The sequence below is a fragment of the Balaenoptera acutorostrata genome, chromosome 14 (genome assembly GCF_949987535.1).
Source record: "Balaenoptera acutorostrata chromosome 14, mBalAcu1.1, whole genome shotgun sequence".
Lineage (NCBI taxonomy): Eukaryota > Metazoa > Chordata > Mammalia > Artiodactyla > Balaenopteridae > Balaenoptera > Balaenoptera acutorostrata.
This window is the reverse complement of record NC_080077.1, coordinates 25262379-25284672: the sequence shown is the minus strand read 5'-3', so window position 1 is coordinate 25284672 and position 22294 is coordinate 25262379. Positions and strand designations below refer to the sequence as shown.

The 22294-nt window shown below is 41.6% G+C and overlaps 1 protein-coding gene across 1 annotated transcript; it reads right to left on the bottom strand.

The window, feature by feature from the left end:
- Positions 1–5374: 5374 nt before the first annotated feature.
- Positions 5375–7769, bottom strand: CITED2 (Cbp/p300 interacting transactivator with Glu/Asp rich carboxy-terminal domain 2). Its single transcript, XM_028168723.2, has 2 exons — positions 7522–7769; positions 5375–7063 (listed from the first exon to the last, which is right to left on the bottom strand). Exon 2 carries the CDS (start codon positions 7053–7055, stop codon positions 6237–6239), a length of 819 nt encoding a protein of 272 aa, XP_028024524.2. The 5' UTR covers positions 7056–7063; positions 7522–7769; the 3' UTR covers positions 5375–6236.
- Between the last annotated feature and the right edge of the window lie 14525 nt (positions 7770–22294).

The window sequence follows — 22294 nt, the reverse complement described above, 5'->3', positions numbered from 1 at the left end:
AGATTATGTATGTAAAGAGCCTACCACAATGCCTGCCACGTTGCAGGTACTCAGCAAAGTCAGCCCGGCCACTGGGAACTTGAGTCAACAAAATGATTTCAGTAATGCTGGCTGAAGGGTGCATTTCTCTGATTTGGTCCCGTGTAGTCTAAACAGTATTTCTCACCATTTCAAAATCCACGCCCCATTAGTCAAGAAGATTTTTCAGAGTCTTCTACGTTACGTTTTACAGAAAGTATAATGTATTTAAGCATTTTCCCCAATATATAATAGTATAGAATATGTTTTTTTCAAGTTACTGCCCTCTTTTACCCTCTTCCCATTCTGATCTGCCTCCTAGAGGGGTAGCCCCACCCAGCTAAGAGTCATTGCTCTAAAACATGGTATCAGACAGGGAGACCTAAGAAAGATTTACATATTTATTTTAGGTTCGTATTAGGAGTACAGAAGTTCAATCACTTTTTCCCTCCTGGCCTCATTGTCCATATATTTGCTAATAAACACATTGGATAAAGAGAAGAAACGTGGAACTAGCCATCATCCTGCGTATCCTCCTTCAGAGTCAATCCAAATAAATGTAATGGGACAGTATTTACAAGATGACCTATCGATTTTTATGAACAATTTTACTACTATGTGTTTGTCAGCATGGAGATATTAACTGTCAGAAAGCCAAGGAAAAAAAATTCTTTTTTAAAAAGCTAGGATACCAGAAATAACAAAAAGCTCTGTGGGCCAAGCTGCTTAAAGAAACACAAGGCCAAATTTTATACAAGTCCCTAGGGAGAGAAAAGCCTTCAGTAGCCCTGATCACATTTCCGTCACTCTGGGATACTGTCTCCTACAAGTGTTCACAAAATAATATCACGATCTGGAGTTGGCTGTCCTGTGACGACTTTTTCTGATTTTCTGCTAGTTGGACTTTCACTCAAGCCTAAAGCTTGCTTCCCACCCAGCCTTCAGAATGGATTGACAGGACTCCTCTAGCACTATTAGCTTTCAAAGCCACTCATCTATGTGCATATCTCCTGCAAGGCGCGCCACACCAACCTGGTCTTGCCACAGGCTGCTTTGGAGCCAGAATTCCTTGTCTGCTTTGTTCAGCAACCCGAAATGTACTCAAGGAACCCCTCTACTTGAGAGGGAAGAAAGGGAAGGATTCCAGGGTGGAGCACAATGGCCAGGCCATGGGAAAATTCCAGGAGTCCTGTGAGCCACTGCCCTGCCTTACTAATCTTTCGGATTAGTTCAGCCTAATGAAAACCAACAACATAATAAAGCAAGTAATGATACTCATCGTTTGTCTTTCGTCTGCTTTGTTTCATTCTGCATGCCTTGGTTTAGCCAAGCAGAATTCTCCAGAAGCCCTACCAACCAGATCCTGGGACTGACAACTTTAGTGCTCACCTTAGGGAAAGAAGTAACTGATAAGGATCCAACCACTAAAAAGTCATTGTCTGTTCACAGAAAATATGGGGCGGGGGAGGGGGGGGGTTGGTTGATATTCTCTCTTTCCTGAGGACTCTGGGTTCGGTTCCTCAACACAGTAGACCCCTATTTCTCTTAACTTCTCTTTATTATGTTCACAAATAGCAAAAAACTATAGAAATTCACACCGGCAGCTCTTAGAATATTTTCAATTCATTATTTAGAATTACTTACGAAGTTAAGTCTTCCTGTGAAGGGGAAAACATTCTTTACCTCAGGTGTCAATTTTTTTCAAAAATATAGGTGGGTCTTACTATAAGGCAAACTAAAACTCTTTATAAACAGTACACTATTTGTTAGGAAATGTCCTTATATTGTTTTTTCTAATTTAAATAAGTATGGCTACCAGGAAAAAAAAAATCATTTTTCTCCTTGCTGGATGAAAATAGGTCAAGTAATTTAAGCCAATCCATTGCAATTAAAATTCTGACATTGCCGTTGTTCCTTCTATTCTGAGGGGAAAAGACAAACAGAACACATGATAATAGGGGTTCATTGGCTAAGTTACTTGATGTTACTACCTACGGGTCTCTTGCTTCAACCTGCCTGGGAGCTTCATTCTGATGATAGTAGTATAAGTACCAAAATGATGAATACCATCTCTGAGGCTGTGTCTCTCTCTTGTGCCAGTAAAACAATAGAGGAGAGGAGAAAATTGCCGATGGCTTGAGTCCTAAATTCCTTGAATTCTACATTTATTTATTTTGGGGAGATAATGTTATCTGCCAAGTTTATTTTAAAGTAAATTTTACTGAATCAATTAGGCAGCAACACTCAGTCTCATTAAACATCCTGTGGCCCTTTTCACAAGATTAGAGCCTGTGGCTTGATCACATTCCAATGTAGGTAATTTCATTCTGCATTCCTGGAGATTCTCCTGCACCTTTCTAACCCCGTACATCAAATGCATTATTATTTGCACTGATCCCAAATCGACAGTTCTGTTGTGAGGGTGAAGAGTGTGTCAGCTTTAACTGACAGGCTAAAAAGCATTGCTTTTAGTAAGAAAATCCCTTAGCCAATGTCTATTTTGAAATTTCAAGTATGTACATTTAATCATAAGTTAAGGTCTTTGGTAAGTAAAATGCTCTTATTATCATAATGGGTGTTTATTCTGGAATCTTCTTTGATAGAAAATTTGTTTCTCAAGTATATGCTGTTTGCTTCAAGAGAGAAAATGAAGTCTTCAGAAATGGTAAAAAAACAAACAATAAAACAAACAAAAAAACCCCTCTTGAGCAAAGAGCTTTTCTTTGACCTTCTAAATAAATTCCACAAGGGGGCGAAAACACCTAATGGTCCAGGACTGCAAGGTTTATACTTCAAAGCTGGCCACCCATAATAGATTAGTGGATTAATATTTTGCTCTAAAGGATCTGGCCTTTAATGTTGACATCAATTTATTGCTATCCCAGTTTACAGTAGTAAAAGTCTTGGAGACCATAAACTTCACAATAGATGTCAGCCTTCTGGTACTAGTGCTTTAGACTAGCACCCCATAAGCAGTGGTGATTAGGTAACTGTTCTTCAAACACCCATCCATAGCTGTAACATCTTTATCAGCTCCAGCAAGGATACTGCCACCAGGATTTTTAGCAGCCCCAACAGAGGTATAAGTTTTTTATAATATGTTCTTCTTTTTCTGATGTGTTTCTATGATATTTTGCTGTGGCTTATCAGTGATCTCTTCTTGAAAATCAAGAGTGTCTATTTGTGGGCAAAGCTTAAAGAATAGAAGCTCTCTTGTACCATATTAGAACTTTTTGAAAAACGGCCAAGGTACAGAGGTCAAATTTCCCCATATGCTACAAGCAACTTAGTAGGAAGCAAGACCGCTAAAGGTTTTGCAAATGTCTGCCAGTAGCCTGGTGATCTAGGTCACTGTACAGGTTTCATTAATCAGGTTGTTCAAACAAGGAGTTATTTTTCCCTGCTTAAGAGACCTGCAGATATCACATAGAATCTGCTCAATTGTTGATCATGAAAGAGTTTTAATGAAACAGAAATCATTCGAACGAAGGGGACCGGAGAGTTTGTACTGAAGAGAAATTGTGCTGTTAACCCAGCTTTTCCTGTTGAGTCCCCTGTTCTGGCAGAGATAGGCTCAGGGTCTAATAATAGTTCCTCAGGCTCTGCACCTCCACATACGTTCTCCCGTGTTAGAGCAGCAGGAGGAATTTAGTGACAGAGCAGGTGTTGTGGCTTATTCCCTGGCAGAATAAATGGTGAAGGGTGGTGGCAAGGCAGTTCTCTTGATTCTTTCTTTATGCAAAAAAAAAAAAAAGACAGTGCCTCCAATGGCCTTCCTTTTTTTTTTTTCTTCCTGGCACAAGTGGAAAAGAACTAGAATTGTTGTATTAATATGTATGCAAACATATTTTTTCACTTGAGCCTCTGGAAAAAAAAAAAGAAGAAAAAGGAAAAAAGAAAAACTTGCTGTGAAAATGCTTAGCCAGGAAGATTTACTGCTGATTGCAGATTTAGTATTGACATGTCTAAGTGGAAGAAAACTTCAGTTTTAACTATTAATGTGGAAAATCTGGATCAGCCTTTAAAATGGAGTAAAGAGCTTTGAACGATGTATTTTCAGAGAAATTATTTACTTACAACATAATTTTTAATAAGGAAGTATCAATTAAAAGGTATAAAAAAAACCCCAGTGGAGTATGCATCTTAATTTTAATGGCCTGCCTTGGAAATAGAATTATAGAATGTAGGTGATCTGAATTATACTGAAATCAGCTTTTATGCCAGACTCACTGCAATTTAACACTTCTATATACCCTCTTCTCCTGATTTTTTTATTATGAAATATGGGATTTAAGATTAGAATCTAAGAGTCTAAATGAAATGCTCTTTTAAAGGATTATTTGTGAGATTTTCCACAACCTACATTTCTGTACTCCTCCAGTAGGTTATATACAAGACCGTATTTTTTCATGAGTGTACTGTGTGTTGCTCTTATAAGCTAGGAAAACATGAAAGGGAAAACAAAATTCTTTCTCCTTCTAACTGGGATCATTTGAGATTTTAACCATATTACTTTTTCCTTTGCTTGATTATATAAGGCAAAACTTGACACCTACTTGACTGTAGTTATGTCTTCTTGATAACGCATCCAGGTAAAATTAAAAAGGATCTTATCCTCATGTCCTTTGCACCCAATGCCTGTAACAGTAAAAGCTCAGAATTCTGAAAAACAGGGCATGCTTGAGAGGGAACATCTTGTAAAGATTGTAATTTGACCTTTGCGTCAACCTTGCTGAGTAAATTTTAAATATTATAAGAGAACAAAATAGAAAGCCTCAAGGTGGAATTCCACCCCCTCTTCTTCTTAGAACTATAAACCAGCCAGAAGCTTTTTCAGAGATTAAGCTAGAATATGTGTGCCTCTCTTTAATACTTTTGCTGAGAAATAAAATTCGTCACTAGAGATAAAGGTAGATTTATATTTAATGCCATCCTCATCAATCTTCCAGTATTTTATTCCAGTCTACCCCCACTTAAGTAGTTGAATCAGGTATAACCAGAAACACTTGATTTTTCCCCTCCCACCCTGTGAAATAATATTTATAACATTTAGTATTACAAACCTTTTAAACTCTGGAGTACACTTGAAGATGATGGCAATTAAGAAAAAAAAATGCTCTTTGACAACTTCGCAGCTTTTGATTAAACCACACCAAGAGGCATGTTACAGTGGTAACAATGAAGCATTATGCCAATTATGTTAAATCCTGCTCTCTGCTGTAAGCTCATCATGACCTGTTTTAGTGTCCTGTAATTTATCCTCTGGAATGCTTACTCTCATCAATAAAGTGTTCAAGAGAAAAAAAGAAAGCCACCAAAGGGAATAACCACCCCCAAATGACTTCTAGAAAACAAGTATTTCTTAACTTTTTATTGACATTGGCAAATTAAAATAGAATAAATTAACAAGTATTTTTTCAAAAAAATGTTTTGTACAAAAATACTGTCAAAATTTCCTAAAAAGCTTTCAACACAGTAGTATCTTTTCATGTACTGAATATAACTATTAGCACAGTGTCAAAAATGTTGAAGACAGAAACAAAATAAAAATCTGTGAAATGTTTGCCACTGATGACATTCCACACCCTATTATTGTCTGTACATATCGGGGAGGGGGACAGCCACCTTGAAAGTGAACAGTATGACTTTTCCTGATCCAGAATGGTTTGGCCCACATCTGTTTAATCTTCCAGTTTAGCATATTTTAAAAATTAGTCTGTACTCAAATGCATAGTTAAAAATATGAAGCGAGATGGCAGAGTTTGTGCAGTAATATCTGCCCTTCAAAGTTCATGCAACCAACTAATGCAATTTCTCCTTTCCCTCGTAAATCTGAATGCAGTTCAGTCATTTGGAACCATCTACAAAATCCACAAGATTAAGCAGTTTGCCAAGATTAATATCTAACAGTTGAGCACTGGAGAAAGTGAGGAAATAAGGAGTAAAAACAAACAACAAAAAAGACCAAGTTAGCTAGATATTTCAACTACATAAGGGAGGTGAATGTCAAGGCTACAAAAACGAAACAAAAACAGAAAAAAAAAAAAGTGGCAGCAATTTTTTTAAACCAATTTGTACAAGTTTATAGTTTACTTTGTTTCCAAGTTCTCAAACCTTTCACGATCTGAAAAGTGAGATACTGTGTCTAAGGGAATGTTTTTTAATTCACACCGAAGAAGTTGGGGGATTTGATTTCTTTCGCTGGGGTTTCGATCGAGTCAACAGCTTACTCTGCTGGGCTGTTGTTTGCAAACGAAGTCCGTCATAAAATCAAACTCGTTTTGCCCCAGCCAGAGTTCGGGCAGCTCCTTGATGCGGTCCAAACCCATTTCTATCACTAAGGACATAAGCACTTCCTCGTCGATGAAATCAGTGTCTATGACATTGGGCGGCAGCATTGCAGCAGGGACGTGGGCCACGGAGGCGGGCATGTTGCTGCTGCCGCTGCCGCCGCTGCCGCCGCCGCTGTTGCTGCTGCCCGCGCCGCCGCCCGAGGTGCCCGCCGAGCCGCCGGGGGTGCTGCTGCCGCCCGAGCCGCCGGGGGTGCTGCTGCCGCCGCTGTGCTTGGGGTTGCAATCTCGGAAGTGCTGGTTTGTCCCGTTCATCTGGTGGCCTGCAGCAGGGTGCAAATCCGGCATGTAGTGGTTGTGGGGATAGGGGTGGTGGTTGAAATACTGGTTGTTGAGCTTCTGCAGCTGCATGCTGGCCGGCAGAGAGCCTCCCTGGCTGGCCACGGGGGGGCCCATGAACTGGGAGCTGTTAAACCTGGCCCCGGGAGCCAGCGCGCTCGGGGGGTGCCCTCCGTTCACAGTACCCGGCCCCATCGCGTGCCTGATGCCGCTCGTGGCGTTCATGTTGCTCGCGCCGTAGTGTATGTGCTCGCCCATTAGCGCGTTGAAGGCGTGTTGGGGCTGCTGCTGGTGATGATGGGGGCTCGGGAACTGCCCCACACCCATGCGGTGGGCAGGGTGGTGGTGCAGCCCGTTAGTGCCGTCGGGGAAGCGCCCGTGGTTCATGGCCATCATATGGTCTGCCATTTCCAGTCCTGAAAGTGAAAAGGGCAGAAGGTAAGCCCTGCGCCACACGTGTCGCCCACCTCAGTGCACCCCTTTTTCTCGACTCTGGCCCCCAGGCTCACCCGACGCACTTCGGCTGCGAATCATCATCCCGAGGATCCCACTAGGAGCCTGTGCACCCGGGCTCGCCACCAAGGCGGACCTGCCACCCACAACAGAGCCGCGCGCTGCACAAACAGCCCTTTCCCCTGCGATCGGGCGGGGGACCCAAGCCCACACCCCCCTCTGCTCCCCGAAGTCGCCTAATAAAGGAAGTGCCCCGTAGCTCTGCCGCAAACTTCAGGCATTAAATCAGCCCTCCTCATCCTGTTGTTGCACATCCTGTTGTTATTCCCCAGCTCCGCCTCACGCTCTTCCTCCGGGCAAACCCAGCCCTCGGAGGACTGGGCTGGCAGAAGCCCCAGCCAGCTTCGCCCGCCGCGCTTACCTTCCGTCCTTGCGATTTCTGCTCCGAAGACCGAGGGCGGGATCGTCGGGTCCAGGACCGGCTCAGCAGCACATAGAGGGGGCCTTTCTGGCGTGCAAGGCGCTCGCTGTCGCGAAGTCGGCGCCGAAGTCTTGCAGCGGCCGCTGGGGCAGAATCGGAGCCGTTCCCTTTTATTTCCCCTCTGCTGCCCTCACAGCTCGGCGAGACCGCCCGGCAGCTGCCAACAATGAGCTGTGTTTCTTAGGGCTTTGGCCACAGTTAATATAAGGGATTTCAGGAAGGGCGGAGCGAGAGCCTCCGGGGAGGGCGGCGGGAAAACGCGGATTCCGGAATATCGGGCACACCGGACCGGGTCGGGCAGCCGAGTCCCCACTGCCGGAGGCACGTGCGCAGAGGCTGCGGGCCCAGGCGCAGCCCCGCTGACCCCGGATGCCGGCTTCCTCCCGACCCACAAATACCAGACCAGGCCGCCCCCGGAGCAAGGACAGAATCCTCCCTGGACTCTCAGCCTGAAGGTAGCGCCTGCCCGGAGAGCAGCGAGGAAAACTCACCGCCCCCCTCTGGCCGGATTCCCCACCCAGAGCTCACCTAGCGATCTGTGCTGCTTTCTGTGGGAAAACGGGTTTCACCCGGCGCCCCGTCCATAGTGCCCTTCTACTTCCCCGGCTTTGCAAAAACCTACCCAGGTTGCAAAGAATGGCTGTGTTTACCCGTGTGGGTTTTTAAGCCCCGGGCAAATAATGCCCCCTCCCCTGTGCGCGCTTTCCTGGGCTGTGCCTTTGTGTTTTTATAGGGGCAGTAGGTGAACCCGATCTAAACATTCTGCGTGTGGGTGCATTTTTTCCCCACTCCTTTCAAGGACAGGAGCTGGGGGCGGGGAGCGGCAGCAGCTGCAGGTGGACTGAGCGCGCTCGCGGGCCCGACCGCCTCCGCTCCAGCGCCCGGGAATCCGGTCCGTGCTTTCGGGGCCGCTCGCCGCTCCCGGGGTACGTGTGCTTCTGCTAAGTTTGCGTTTGCAGCTCTTGGTAGCTTTGGCATCCGAGCTGAGGCGTCTCTGCTCTGTAAACAAACTCAGCGATCCTCGTCCCCAGATCCACCTTTTTGCACATACACAGTTTCTTGCTTCTGCTGTTGCCCTTGATCCGGGAGGTGGGGGTGTGTGCAAACTTGCATAGCCTCCCTCCGGGCTCTGCCTGACGGTTTGGGGTTGATTTAGAAGCGAACGGGTTTGTAATTAAGAAATTCGGGGGCTGAGTAAGGCTGCTGTAGCTGGAAAAGGAAAACAAATAGATAACATGGTAATCGCTTTGTAAATAAAGTCGTTCTGGAGGTGGGCACGTAGCTGCACGTCCCGTATGGCACCGTGGCACACGCTGCTGGGACTCTTCCTTTTCAGTGAAATTGCTCAGTGGGGTAATAGGCGATAATAATAACCTTGCTTCCCTGAACGCGGCACAACTAGCCTGGTCGTCCATTTGGCTCACTGACTTGCAAATAAAAGCCCTAACGCCCGTCTGGGCCACTACCCAGTCGGAGCTCTCTTGCTTTTTCAAATGGGGAAGCCGAGTTGTTTCCCCAACACCATGGTGAGGCTGCTCGGAGCTTTTATATTGCTCTTTATGTGGTAAAAGTGAGTTTAGCGCTCCGAATAAGGACTTCTGTTCAGAGTTGTTTCTTCATAACTCGATATCCATTGACGACTTCCTGCTGCGAAGAGCAAGTCCCCCGCCCCCCTCTTTTTTTCTCCCTTCTTGCTCACAGGACTTCTTTAGGCCCTTCTTGAGGACTGGAAATTCTGATATATTTCCCCTTTCAGGAATTTGCAGAAGAGAGCGAATCCTGATTATTTGAATCGATTACCCCTCTGTCTTCCTCTACTTATAATATATGTATAGAATATTTAATATATATATTTAAACATTGTTACTGTCTTCCTCTTTTCCTTTCTTGCCTTTTGCACACTCTCCAGCATTTGCAACCGTGTATGCAATAATTTTTAAAGCTCAGAAATACTTGCTTTTTGGATACTTGTGCACAGAATACATCGCAGTTTTGGTTGCAACAATCGCCTCCTCTCCTGTCCACCCACCACTTTTACCTGTAGGTCATGGACTTGCAGCTACAGAATCGGAGGCTTGGAAGAGACCTGCCACTTCCTACCAAAAAATAGACTCGAAAATATTGGTCAACCCCAGACTCAAAAATTGCCAGATAGATTGTTTACTTCCCTTCCTTGTACTGCAGTGTCTTGCGACACAAAGACCAGCTCTTGAATGTCTAATCTAAATTCCTCTTGCAACCATTAAGGAAAGGTGCAGCTCCATCCTGCTCCAGTGGTTCCACATACTATTGGGAAATCCCTTGAAAGGTCACCTCCCCATCCTCCACCCCTTAGAGGGAAAAGAAATTCCTTCTGGGTCCAGCTGGTTAGAACCTGGTATGCTTTGTTCATTTATTCATTCATCCAGTGAATATTTACCAGGTGCCAGGCACTTTTCCTAGCTCCTGGAGAGACAACCAAGACAGGAGCTCATGGTCAAACTGTGCAGCTGGACAAACAAGCCTCGGACACACTTTGATAAGTGTCACGACAGCATTACACACAAGCACTTCCAGGGTCACACAGGAGGGACACCTAACCTAGTTTTCGGGCCTTGGGAAGGCTTCCCAGTGGGGTGGTGATAAGTTGAGGCCTGACTATGAGTAGAAGTTAGGCCATCCCAGGCGTGGGGGGAGAGAAACAAGGTTGGAGATGTAAAGGGGCTGGATCCTATGGGCACTGGTCCCCAAGCTGAGAAATTTGGGTTGTATCTTGAAGATAATGAGAAGTGAGTGAAGGCTTGTGAACCAGTGAGATGATCAAATTTTCATTTTAGAGAGATCAGGACAATACTGTGGAGAATGGATTGTGAAAGTAAGACCGGGGACAGGGAGTCCAGTTAGGGGGCTGTTAACAGTCATCCAGGGGTAGCCAAAGCCCAGTGTAACCAGGGGTTTATCCTGTGAACCGGGGTGAGGCAGTGGTCTGCACGTGGCCCTGACGGTGCTAGATGGTTGTATTAGTTTTCCAGGGCTGCCGTGACAAAGTACCACAGACTTCGTTTACACTTCTCAGGCGTAAACAAAAGAAAATTATTGTCTCACAGTTCTGGAGGCTAGAAGTCCAAGATCAAGGTGTTGGCAGGGTAGGTTCTGAGGGCTGTGAGGGAAAATCTGTTACATGCCCCTCTTCTAGATTTGGTGGTTTGCTGGCCATCTTTGGTGTTTCTTGGCTTGTACAGGTATCACCCCAATCTCCGTCTTAATCCTCACGTGGTATTTTTCCCTGTGTGTGTCTCAGTGTCCACATTTCCCCTTTTTTATAAGGGCACCAGTCATATTGGACTAGGACCTATCCTAATGACCTCATTTTAACTTGATTACCTCTGTAAAGACCCTATCTCTAAATAAAGTCCTTTCTGAGGTACTAGAGGTTAGAATTCCAACAGTTTTGGAGGGACACAATTCAACCCATAGCAGTGGTGGAGAAACTGAATAACACAAGACCCCCGCCATTATGGAAGAAAGACATAGCCTGGAACTTTCTTCCCAACTCTCCTGCTGGCCTACACTTTCATTTCTTCATGTTTCTGCTGCTCAGACACCACCTCTATGAGGTCTTCCTGATTATCCTTCCCAACTAGCAATATCCCTCTTTGTTTTCTTACACTGTCTTGTTTACCCTCTTAGCATTTATCCCCACCTGACTTGTTGCATATTGAATTTTCACTGTCTTCCCCCCTGGAGTGGCAGCTCCAGGAGAGGAGGGACCTTGCCTGTTTGTTTATTCAGTGTCTAAAGCAAGTCTTTTACTGATTAGATTAGTGAGACGATGGATGGATGGATGGATGGATGGATGGATGGATGGATGGATGGATGGAAAGAATATAGCAGAAGTACCAAGGGTACACAAATAAAGGGCTTCAGGGCCGGTGGTCAGGAAAGATTTTCTGGAGAATGTTACTTTTAATGCTGGCAGTAGAGAAATCTAGTGGAAAGGAGAACAGCAGCTTACCACTGTCTGCATTGTGGCCTGTTACGGACTTGAGGAAAACTGATCTGTTTGGGAGGGATCGTTGGCTGCTGAGTATGGAGGAAGGTCCCCATTGGTGTGAAATTTTGATTGAAACAGCTTTTGGAGGTAAGCCTTGGGCTTCAGCTAAACTGAGTTGAGGAAAGGCTGACTGAAGGGCCCAGCTTCAAAAAATATACGAAAGAGTTCATACCTGTGTGGTGGAGCTAGGGTGAGGCTGGGGCGCAGTGTGGGGTCTAATATGGGGTCTTTTTTGTGCTTTACCTAAATGATCTCACCTAATCCTCACCTTAGCAAGTAGGGATTACTTTCATCACTTCAGAAAGGAGGACTTTGAGAGTTAACAAAACAACCCCACCCCAGCCCCCAAACCTATCTTCTCAGAGGGATTAGGGAAAAGGGGAGAGAAGGAATCAGACAGAGCCAGACACTGGTTGGGCCCATTCTCCTCTTCCCCTCCTCCCAAGACCTTGACTCCAGGTCTTAGCTGGTGAGAAAAACACTGCTGCTGCTCTGTTCTACCATCCACTTGGCCGCCATAATGACACAGGACCTCTGTCTGAGCATGAAGTGTGGCAACAATCCCTATTTCTGCCCTTCTCCTTCTCTCTCCTATTCTCCGTCATTCACAGGATGGAATATTCTGATATTTTACTGGTCTGTGGAATAACTGGGGGTAGGAAGTGTCAGTGGATCCAGATCCAGAAACTGCGGATGGACTTTAGTGGCAGGGTGAGGACACATGGTTAGTAAAGAGGCAGAAGCCCTATATACAACCTTGCATTATCTGCAAGTTGAATAAATAATGTCTTACATGTATGTGTATATGTCAAAATAAGAAATTCATATAATTTTTAAACCTATGGATTTGGTTCAATTAATAAAGTGCAAATTTACTGGAAATCATTACTAAACTCAGAATAGTTTTTTCTGTCTTTATGTATTTTCACATTTGATAAGAAATATAGTTATTACCATGGAGGGGGGGGGACAATGAAATGTTTTTGTTAAAAAGGGGCTTTAAACTTGATGGAGTTGATTCTATCTCACCTGAGAAGATGGTTAAAGATTCTAGAGCATCATCTCTGATTCAGCAGATTGGGAGTGGGGACTGAGGATCTACATGTGTTTAAACAATCTTCCAGTTAGTTCTGATGTTTAGTCAAGTTTGCAAACTACCAATCTTGTCCGTATGTGGGTGACAACTGGCGTTGTAAAAGTGATCACGGGTGTGGGGTAAGCCTGGTTTATGCTCATGAAGTCCTGTTCCCCTGGATTGCTGCCCTCTCCCCCCACCCCTCATGATAGGAATTTTGCCCATCTTTGAAGGTCCAGTTCAACTGACATCTCCTCTTTCAAGCCTTCCCTGATCCCCCAGATAGAAAGAATTCTGGCTCCCTCGGTGCTCCCAAGGCATTTTGCTCAGATCTTCCTTTATGACTTATTCTGGCTTGAGTTATGGGCATTTGTGCCCTCCTGTAGCCTTCTCTGTAATGGCAGAGGTTCCTTGGTGAGCCCCCAGGGACTACGCAATGCCATGCATAGAGTAGCTTTTATTAGTCTGCCGGGGATGCCTTAACAAAATACTACAGACTGGGTGGCTCAAACAACAGACTTTATTTTCTCATAGTTCTGGAGGCTAGAAGTCCAATATCAAGGTGTCAGCAGGGTTGGTTTCTTCTGAGGCCTCTCTCCTTGGCTTGTGGATGTCCGATTTCTTGCTGTGTCCTCACCTGGTCTTTTCTGTATTTCCTCTGTGCTGAAGTCCCGGGTGTCTCTTTGCGTGTCATGAATCAGATTGGATTAGGACTCACCTATATGGCCTCATTTTAATTTAATCACCTCTTTAAAGACCTTATAACTAAATACAGTTACATTCTGAGATGCTGGGGGTTAAGACGTCAACATATGAATTTTGGGGGACGCAATTTAGCCCGTAACATACCTCACGCATGTTCCGATAAATGACATTTTATTAGTCTACAACTTTAACAATAAACTAGACAATACTTATTTGGGTTATAAAGTTGGATGAGGTATGTTGGAAAGCAGAAGAAGAATTGAGTGACCTTAACTAGATAAATATGCCATCAAAATCAGGATTGTATTCAATAGGAAAAACTTCAGAGGTCCCAGAGGACAGTAACAAACTGCACGGGTATTGGATGGGAAATTACTGACTAGGTATAACCAATTCAGCCAAAAAAAAAAAAAAAAAAATTGTGAGTCAAACTGAGCTATTGGTTGAATGGAAGGCAGCAATGCAATTCTGTTATTAAAAAGGAAACAACTTGGAGTGTGTTAGGCGTGAGAAAATCAAATGATAGAGCTGGAAGTAGTCCTTTTGCTACACTTGGCTCTTCTTCAGAGATTGTGGTTGGTTTTTAACTTTACATTTTAATAAAGAGTTACAGAAACTAAATAAGGTTCATTTAAAAAAAAGGGAAATATATTTTAAAGGGATGGGAAATGGGACTTATAATAGCTATTTAATCTGGAGAAGAAAAAGCTGACAGGTGACTTAATCCATATGTTCTGGTGTACGCATAGGGAAACTAATATGGTGGATCCTTTCCAGATGTTTTCCTTTTCCACTGAGACAAAGAAGAAAGGAAAGCATTTTTTTAAAAAGAGCTTTAGATCAGTGCTTTTCAAATTGTGTTCTACAGACCTTGAGTGTTCTTAGCTTCACTTTTACGTGCTTTATATATAAAGGATTTCTTGTTCGAATTTGTTTTAAAACATTGTTCTGATGTTAAACAGTTATGAAAACTAAAGCTTCGGATAATACAAAAATCACAGAATTCTAATTTGGGGTGGGACTTTAAAAATAATCTTATCCAAACTCCCTGATTTTCTAGATGAGAAATCTGATGTCCTGAGAAGTTAAATGACTGCTCATAAAGGACTTCCTAAACATCAGGATTTTAAAACACCAGAGCAGATTATCAGAGGGAACTAAGTCTTTATGAAGACTTCAGTGAAATAGGATAGAGATGCGTTGAATGGTTGCGATCAGCTTTTCCCAACTGGCCTTCTGTGTTATGGGTGGGAGGGTTGTAAAAGGCAGTAACAGAATCTGTATCAATTTCTACTTTTTAAAAAGTGGGAAGTAAAATCATTTAAAAGTATTTTTTGCAGTTCAAAATGGAAGTTTGAGAGTTTCTGAGAGTGTGCTGAGTGAGCCTACTAAGCTGGTAATAGACATCGAACATCAACAGCAGGCGCTTAACTCAGTTACTCACTTGCTAAATACCTCAGTCAGAGGGGAGGTTTTTACTGTTTTGCTACTTGAAGTTGTTTTGATTCTCATTCACATATGAATTTTTTTAAGATAGAAAGCAAATAGTCCCAAATAAAATAAACCAATGAGAAATGTCATTGTGATAATTATCTTGCAAATGATTTATGACCATGCTCACCCCGTGCAGGGGTTACCTTCATATAGTGAAAATTCTTATATAACATAAATACCTAACTCTAGAACTCAAAAATCAGTGCTAGAAAGAGAAAACATAGTGATGACTACACCCAGATTGGCCTTCAATTTGTTAGAAACAAAGATTCAGCTGCCACATGGAAAAATAGTGAAGTTATGTTTACAAATAATGGCCTGAAACTATTCCTTTTATCTAATTAGTTATAAATAACACAAAAATTATTTTTTTAAAACCTAGTTGGTTTTTAAGTACAAAATGCAAGAACTAAAAGCATGGAGAAATGAAAGTATTTTGTGTCAATTTCTGATATCATTCTATGTAGTTATATTTCAATCTAGGTTAAATACACATTTAGCACAAAATCCAAAGAGAATATATTGCCTATTTTAAATTTGTCAACAAAATACGCTTTTCCTTAAGATTGGATTCAAAAGAAGTCATACAACAGAAGTCCAGTACATAAGAAAAAAAGAATTTGTTTTTATATTTTTGTGTAATAAATATTATTAAAAATCAGGTTAAAATAAACTCCTCAAAATAAACTTCAATAATATATTTATCTAAAATATAATATTTCATATGAACTCTCTTCTTTCTATATGCCATACAAAAATTTTAAAATGACTTAAAAATGCCTAAATGGTTTGTGAAATAATAGTGACGGAGACTCACGGAATAGAAATATTGAAAAATGCTGGCTTGAATCAGTGTTTCTCAAGAGTAATATATAGACCCCTTTCAAAAGAAAAACATCTCTAAGGAAGGCCTCAAATGCTTACTTACATTATTTTTATTACATTTCTTAAGTATGGAACAGTAGAAAATGATATGTGACACACTTACGTTTATAGCTCCTATACAGCTGTAATACTAGAACACATTTGCATGCTAAATAAAAAATGAAACTAGAGAATCAATAAAAATAGAAATTAACAGCATTTACATGGCAGATTTTGTCAAGATTAAGTCATCCTTTGCAGGGTGAATCTAGCAAAAAGAATCACAGCACGAGTTTTTTTCCTATCAAGTTCGGCTAGCTGATGCTATAGCTTGCTGTTCAATGAAATTCTCTATTTGAACCATTGCAAAACTTTATGTACAATGCACCATGACTTTTGGTTTTCACATGGTGTGAAGCTATCACTTATATATTAAATCCACGTCTATACTTGTCTTAACTAGTATTTAACAGCTAAAGTAATGCCGTTTGGCACCTCCACGATTGTAATCACAAATCCAGATATTGAAAGATGGTCCATTTGGATGATCCATAATATGCTTGTAATAATTTATTAAAAATTAACAACAAAATGAAAACATAAAGTTAAAGAGGTCTTGAAGAGAAAAAGAGACCCCTTCCCCCCCTAATCTTTTAAGGACTATGAAAGATCCATGAGCCCTAGTTGAATAAAAACTGATTTTGGTGGTGTCCAGTCTCTATTATTATAAATAATTTGGATCATATAATTATTATAATAAATAATTTGGATCAATGGCTGAGTCAGGGCAGGGAATGGAGAGTTTAATCTACTGGGAAGTCTGAATGTTAACCAATTCCTTTTAAAAATATAGGTTTCTTTCTAATATCAAATAAATATATGACCCCAAAGTTGTCTGTGGGTTCAGTCTTCTTTCACTTGTTGATTCATTAGTTCCTTCTTCCATTCATTCAGATGCCTGTGTAATAACTAGATAAGAATGACTTGTATTGAGTGTGTGAATTATTTGTATTTTAAGTGGTATTTTCTGGAGTGCTTGTAGGTGCTTCAGTTCTTTTAAGTAATTTAAACAATCTTGTTTACACCATCAATTTGTAGTGAGCAAGGGATTTCTAAGCTAATTTGCTGGGCAGCCTAGCTTCTGGAATCGGTATGTAGGGGTATCAGAGAAGCAGGCTCAGATTAACTTTGAGATAAGATTATCTTCTAGGAGTGAAAGAAAAGAGCATATATGTGTTCAAGATAAGATCGGCATTCTTAGCAGGAAAGCCCCAGCTTCTTAGGCCTCCTGGGTCCCCTTGAGATTTAGTAGCCACATGAATTCCAGGCACTAGAAGCGCATGCTTCCTGTTGTAAATTAATAACCTGCTCTTCATCAATCTCTTGTGGTCTAATGAGTGTGGGAGCCAGTTCAGCTCTGGATGGATGGACCAGCCAAGCTGAGGACCAGGCCTTGGTCTGTGGTGTCTTCACCAAAGGAAAGACATAAGTGCAATGACCGATCCTTCGGCCTCCCTCTCTTCCTATTATCTCTGAGCGACAACTACAGTGGTCTGCTGAAATAATTTGAAATTCTGAATCATTAGAATCCTACTTACTGGTAGCTTGTAATACCTTGCCATCCTATGAAGCTTTACTGTGATTTTGCTCCAGACGGGTTAGGACCTCCATTATTGCCACATTATATATAATGCCTCGTGATTTTCCTTCATAGTCCTTCTTGCAATGTGTAGTTACACATTTATTTTGTGACTCTTTAATTACTGTCTCCATGATGGCAGGGACCACACTTATCCCAGTGTCACAGCATCACATCCCCAGCGCAAAAACAGTACCTGGCTCAGAGGCAGTGATCATAAAGCTAAAAATTCTTTTTTTAAAAAAAAAAAATTATTTATTTATTTATTTATGGCTGTATTGGGTCTTCGTTTCTGTGCGAGGGCTTTCTCTAGTTGCGGCAAGTGGGGGCCACTCTTCATCGCGGTGCGCGGGCCTCTCATTATCGCGGCCTCTCATTGCAGGGCACAGACTGCAGACACGCAGGCTCAGTAATTGTGGCTCACGGGCCCAGCCGCTCCACAGCATGTGGGATCTTCCCAGACCAGGGCTCGAACCCGTGTCCCCTGCATTGGCAGGCAGATTCTCAACCACTGCGCCACCAGGGAAGCCCCAAAGCTAAAAATTCTAATTCCTTTAACCCTTACAGTTAAGCCGTTGAGATCTAATTTAAAACCTTCTTTAAAAAAAATTTAAAATGTTTTCCAATATTCTAGTTTGCTTCTCTGTGGACTCTGTAAAAGTTTTCTCTATAAGTGCTAATCTATGCTAAATAATTTAGGAAGAGCATTCATAAAATTAATTATTATTTATGTTTTCAAAACTTCTTTAGCTCTTCTTGCATTTACCACCTTCTTGAGATTCCACATTCTCCCCAGTAATTAAGTTCTTCTCTAGGCCACTGTTCCTGTATTTTTTTTTATTGGCTTTGTGGATCCTTCATAACGTGTTACCAAGAGGAAGAAAATTCTAAGGAAGAACCAATTCTCTGCCTGGAGGTAGGGGCTCCTCATCCATGTTTCTTTCTACATTTAAGAGGATATTTTGGAAGTGGATCCAGCAGAAGATGAACCCACATGCAATGTGTTCGTGAGTTCCCATATTATCTGGTGCAATAGTGGAGCATAAGGATGCTTTTTATGAAATATTAATTTAGATGTAAGTTCCAGAGCATCATAACACCAACAAGGAGTGCTTTCTGTGGTCTTTGTTGCTTAATAGGTAGACCTCCTTGCGGAGGAGACAGGAAAAGCTAGTGCAGTTATAAAGAAAAAAGTCCAGAGTTCATGAGGCTAGAGGACTCTGCTATCTGAGATCTTAGGTGATTAGATAAAAGGTGCAAGATTGGAACCCGCAAAGTGAAACTCATTCAGCTAGCTCTAACAGAGCATGGTTTTCCTACATGTCACCCCCTTTCTGTCATTGCTACCACCACAAACTCCTCCAAGCTGGGGACCATAACTTATTTTTCTTTGTGTCCTAATACTTGGCACAGTGTGAATTCGTAATATGGTTTGTATGACACTGCAACCTATTTCCTTTTCACTTTACTTGGCCTATAGAGAGTTATTAATTTGGGGGGAGGAGATTTGGATAAGTAAAATTGTTCTCAGGCAATAAAAACAGGCTCAAAAATAGATCAGAATAGATTTAATCTATTTAAATATAGACTTTAAATGGAGAACGGAAACTATGTTCTGATATATATTAATTTGGTAAACAACAAACTGGACTAATTGGCTTTACAAAACTCGTAAAGAGTTTTTTTTGGAGGAGGTGACTAAGTTACAAAGTATGCTTAGATACTAAGGAAGTTCACTGAGGTTTGAGTCTGTGCCTTGATCTGGTGTTCTCTGATCATCAACATTGGTGGTTCTCTTTTGGATCCCCCTCTTTACCACCAAGAGTGTACAACTGAATCATGATGGTAGTGATTTAACTTGATGTAGCTGTGCTTCTAAAAGTGAGAGGGCCTGGGCAGCTAGAGCTAGAAAGGTTTAGTTTTCTTTAAATGCATCAAGTTACCAACATCATCAAAATCTTTACCTGAATGTCCACTGATGGATGCATGGATAAAAAAGAAGAAAATGTTGCCATTTCTGACAACATGGATGGACCTTGAGGGCATTATGCTAAGTGAAATAAGTCAAACAGAGAAAGACAAGATCTCACTTGTATGTGGAATCTAAAAAAACAAAGCAAAAAACTCCAACTCATAGATCCAGAGAACAGATTGGTGGTTGCCAGAGGTGGTGGTGGTGTTGGTGGTGAAAATGGGTGAAGGGGGTTGAAAGGTACAAGCTTCCAGTTATAAACCAAAATAAATCTGGGGATGTAACGTACAGCATGGTGACTCTAGTTAAAAATACTGTATTATGTATTTGAAAGTTGCTAAAAAAAAAAAAGTTGCTAAGAGAGGACATCTTAAAAGTTCTTATCACAAGAAAAAAATATTTGTAACTAAGTGTGGTGATGGCTGTTAACTAGACTTGTGGTGGTGATCGTTTCACAATATATACAAATATCAAATCATTATGTTGTACACCTGAAACTAATATGTGATATGTCAAGTATTTCTCAATTTAAAAAAAATCTAGTTGTTGCACAAACTGTGACTAGAGAATAGTAGGGAAGCGTTCATAAGCCGTATGCAAAACTGTGCCTGATTCTAGCCACACCTTGAAAGATGCTGGAGTTTCTGAAGTAAACTCATAAGAGTCATGGAATCAGTATAAATTACAGATGGGGGGGGCCCATAAAAACCATCTAGTCCAACTATTTCATTTGGAGATTACAGAGATTCAGGCTAAGGGAAGTGAAATGACTTGCCCAAGGACACAGAGGGAATCAAGAGCAAGCCAGAAAGAGTTGCACAAGGTGATATGAACTGTTCTGCGGAGTTCATGCCCTGTTGTCTATGCCTTGCCAACAAACTTGAGAAGATCAACTGCACACCAGCTGGCACTACAGAGAAGCTACAGGTAGCTGAAGGCTGCCCTCCCAGTAGAGGCCAAAGACCGTCATCATGAGACTGCCAGGGTTGTTCTTAGCTTCTGGAATCGCTAGACAGGCAAGCCCCTATGAGAACTCATGCCGGGGAGAACATGTAGGTTGTGCTGGTAGCCAGGAGTGTGCTCTGAAGCAGATGAAAGAAAAAGGACCCCTGTTCAAAGGTGCAGAACCAGTTCCCTGATAACAGCTTGATGTTCTGCTTTCAGATTATTTCACGAGAACCATTTATGACAGGCGGAGCACTGGATTGAAGAATACTAGAGGCAAACGTGGTAGAAATCAGCGTTTATAACTAGGATTCTGGAACACCTAGAGGCCATGGTGCAGTTCTGACTTGGGTAAAGACTGCTCAGTGGACAAATAGAATCTGAAAAAGAAAAGTGCCTGATATGGTTTTTAGTGACAAATTAATTGTGTCCCTTTATCAGTGCTAGAGAGACCACTTGATCACCTTTCTTTCCAAACACGGTGGTTTATTACAAAGTTCTTTTAATTTTCAGAACACAGAGATGAGATAAGGCATCACTGGAATTTTGAAGTGTAAACAGACATGAGGTTTGCCCTCTGAAAGTGAGAAAACTAGAAAGGACCACACATAATGGGTGAGATTAGCTGTCCAGAGAAGTAACTCACAAGACTGTCTGTGTGGGTTTGATTGGGGAGAACAGGGATCACCCGTATCTAACCAAGACGACCAGGCTATGAGTCTCAGGGAGGTGCTCCCATGACAATAGAGCAATGAAACCACTTTGGAAAAGCCCCAAAGCAACATAAATGATTAGAATCAACTATGAACGCCGAAGTCTAATGAGTTGTCTGGGGAAGAGGTGTTAACTGAAGGCAGATGGTCAGCATGGCACCTAGATGAAATGGAATCTAAAGAGTAAGAATTTGGCTGTGATTATCGGCACTGGACAAACAAGACACAAGTTTTGGTCCCTGAGAAGTGTCTTCTGCTACATGGGGGTGTTTGCTCACTGGCTTTACCATGGCCTTTGTCAGCTGTCTTCCATGATCAATCTTCTTGCTCTGACTGCATGTCCACCAAGGAAATTTCTAATAAATAATTCAACTTGTAAGAACCAGAAGAAAACATAGGGAATAATGTTAAGATTTTACGGTAGGGAAAAACTTCTGAAGCAATATACAAAAAAAGCATAAGTTATACATGAAAAGACTGCTTCTGAATGACAAATGAGATAATAATGTTAAAAGACAAATAGTGGACTAGAATAATATATTATATGATAGGAAAAGGATTATTACCCAAAATGTGTAAAATATGTAAATTTGTAAAAATATGTTTAAAAATGCTATCAAGCTAAAAAGAAAAAAAACAAAAAAAAATAACCAGATGAAACCACCCAATAAGAAACTGGACAAAAAAATGAACAAGCAACTCATAGTAAACCACAGGGAACCAAATGATTAATGAATATATGAGATGGTGCTCATAAATTCAACAGTAGCCAGGGAAATTCAAAATAAAATGCCAATGGGATTTAATTTCACTTTCATAAATTTGGAGAAATTGAAAAGTCTAATACTATTTGTTGTTCAGAATGTGGGGAAGCAAACCAACATGGCTGCTAGGGTGTGAATAGGTATAATCATATCAGAAGGCCCATATCCTGTAAATCAGCAATTCTGCCTCCAGGTGTATACTTTAGAGAATCTCTTGTATGTGTGTACAAGAAGGGAATGGATAAAATATACTATAGCCATACTATAGAACACTATATAGCAGTTGAAAGAAATAAGCTAGGTAGGTCTATGTAAATCTACATAAATCATTCTCAAAAAAGTGTTTTTTCTTTCAGCTTTGTTTATGTATAATTGAGAAAATGATAAGATATTAAAAAGAAAAGAATCAGGATAGGGTGATAAATGTAAGAAGATAATCAACTTGGTGGACCTAAGTATTTCAGCCACTGAAAAAGCATGTTCCTTTCCTATTAAAAATTAATAAATCT

What these genes read in the sequence shown, in the direction of transcription:
- CITED2 (XM_028168723.2), bottom strand. Translation starts at nt 7,055, where the DNA reads ATGGCAGACCATATGATGGCCATGAACCACGGGCGCTTCCCCGACGGC.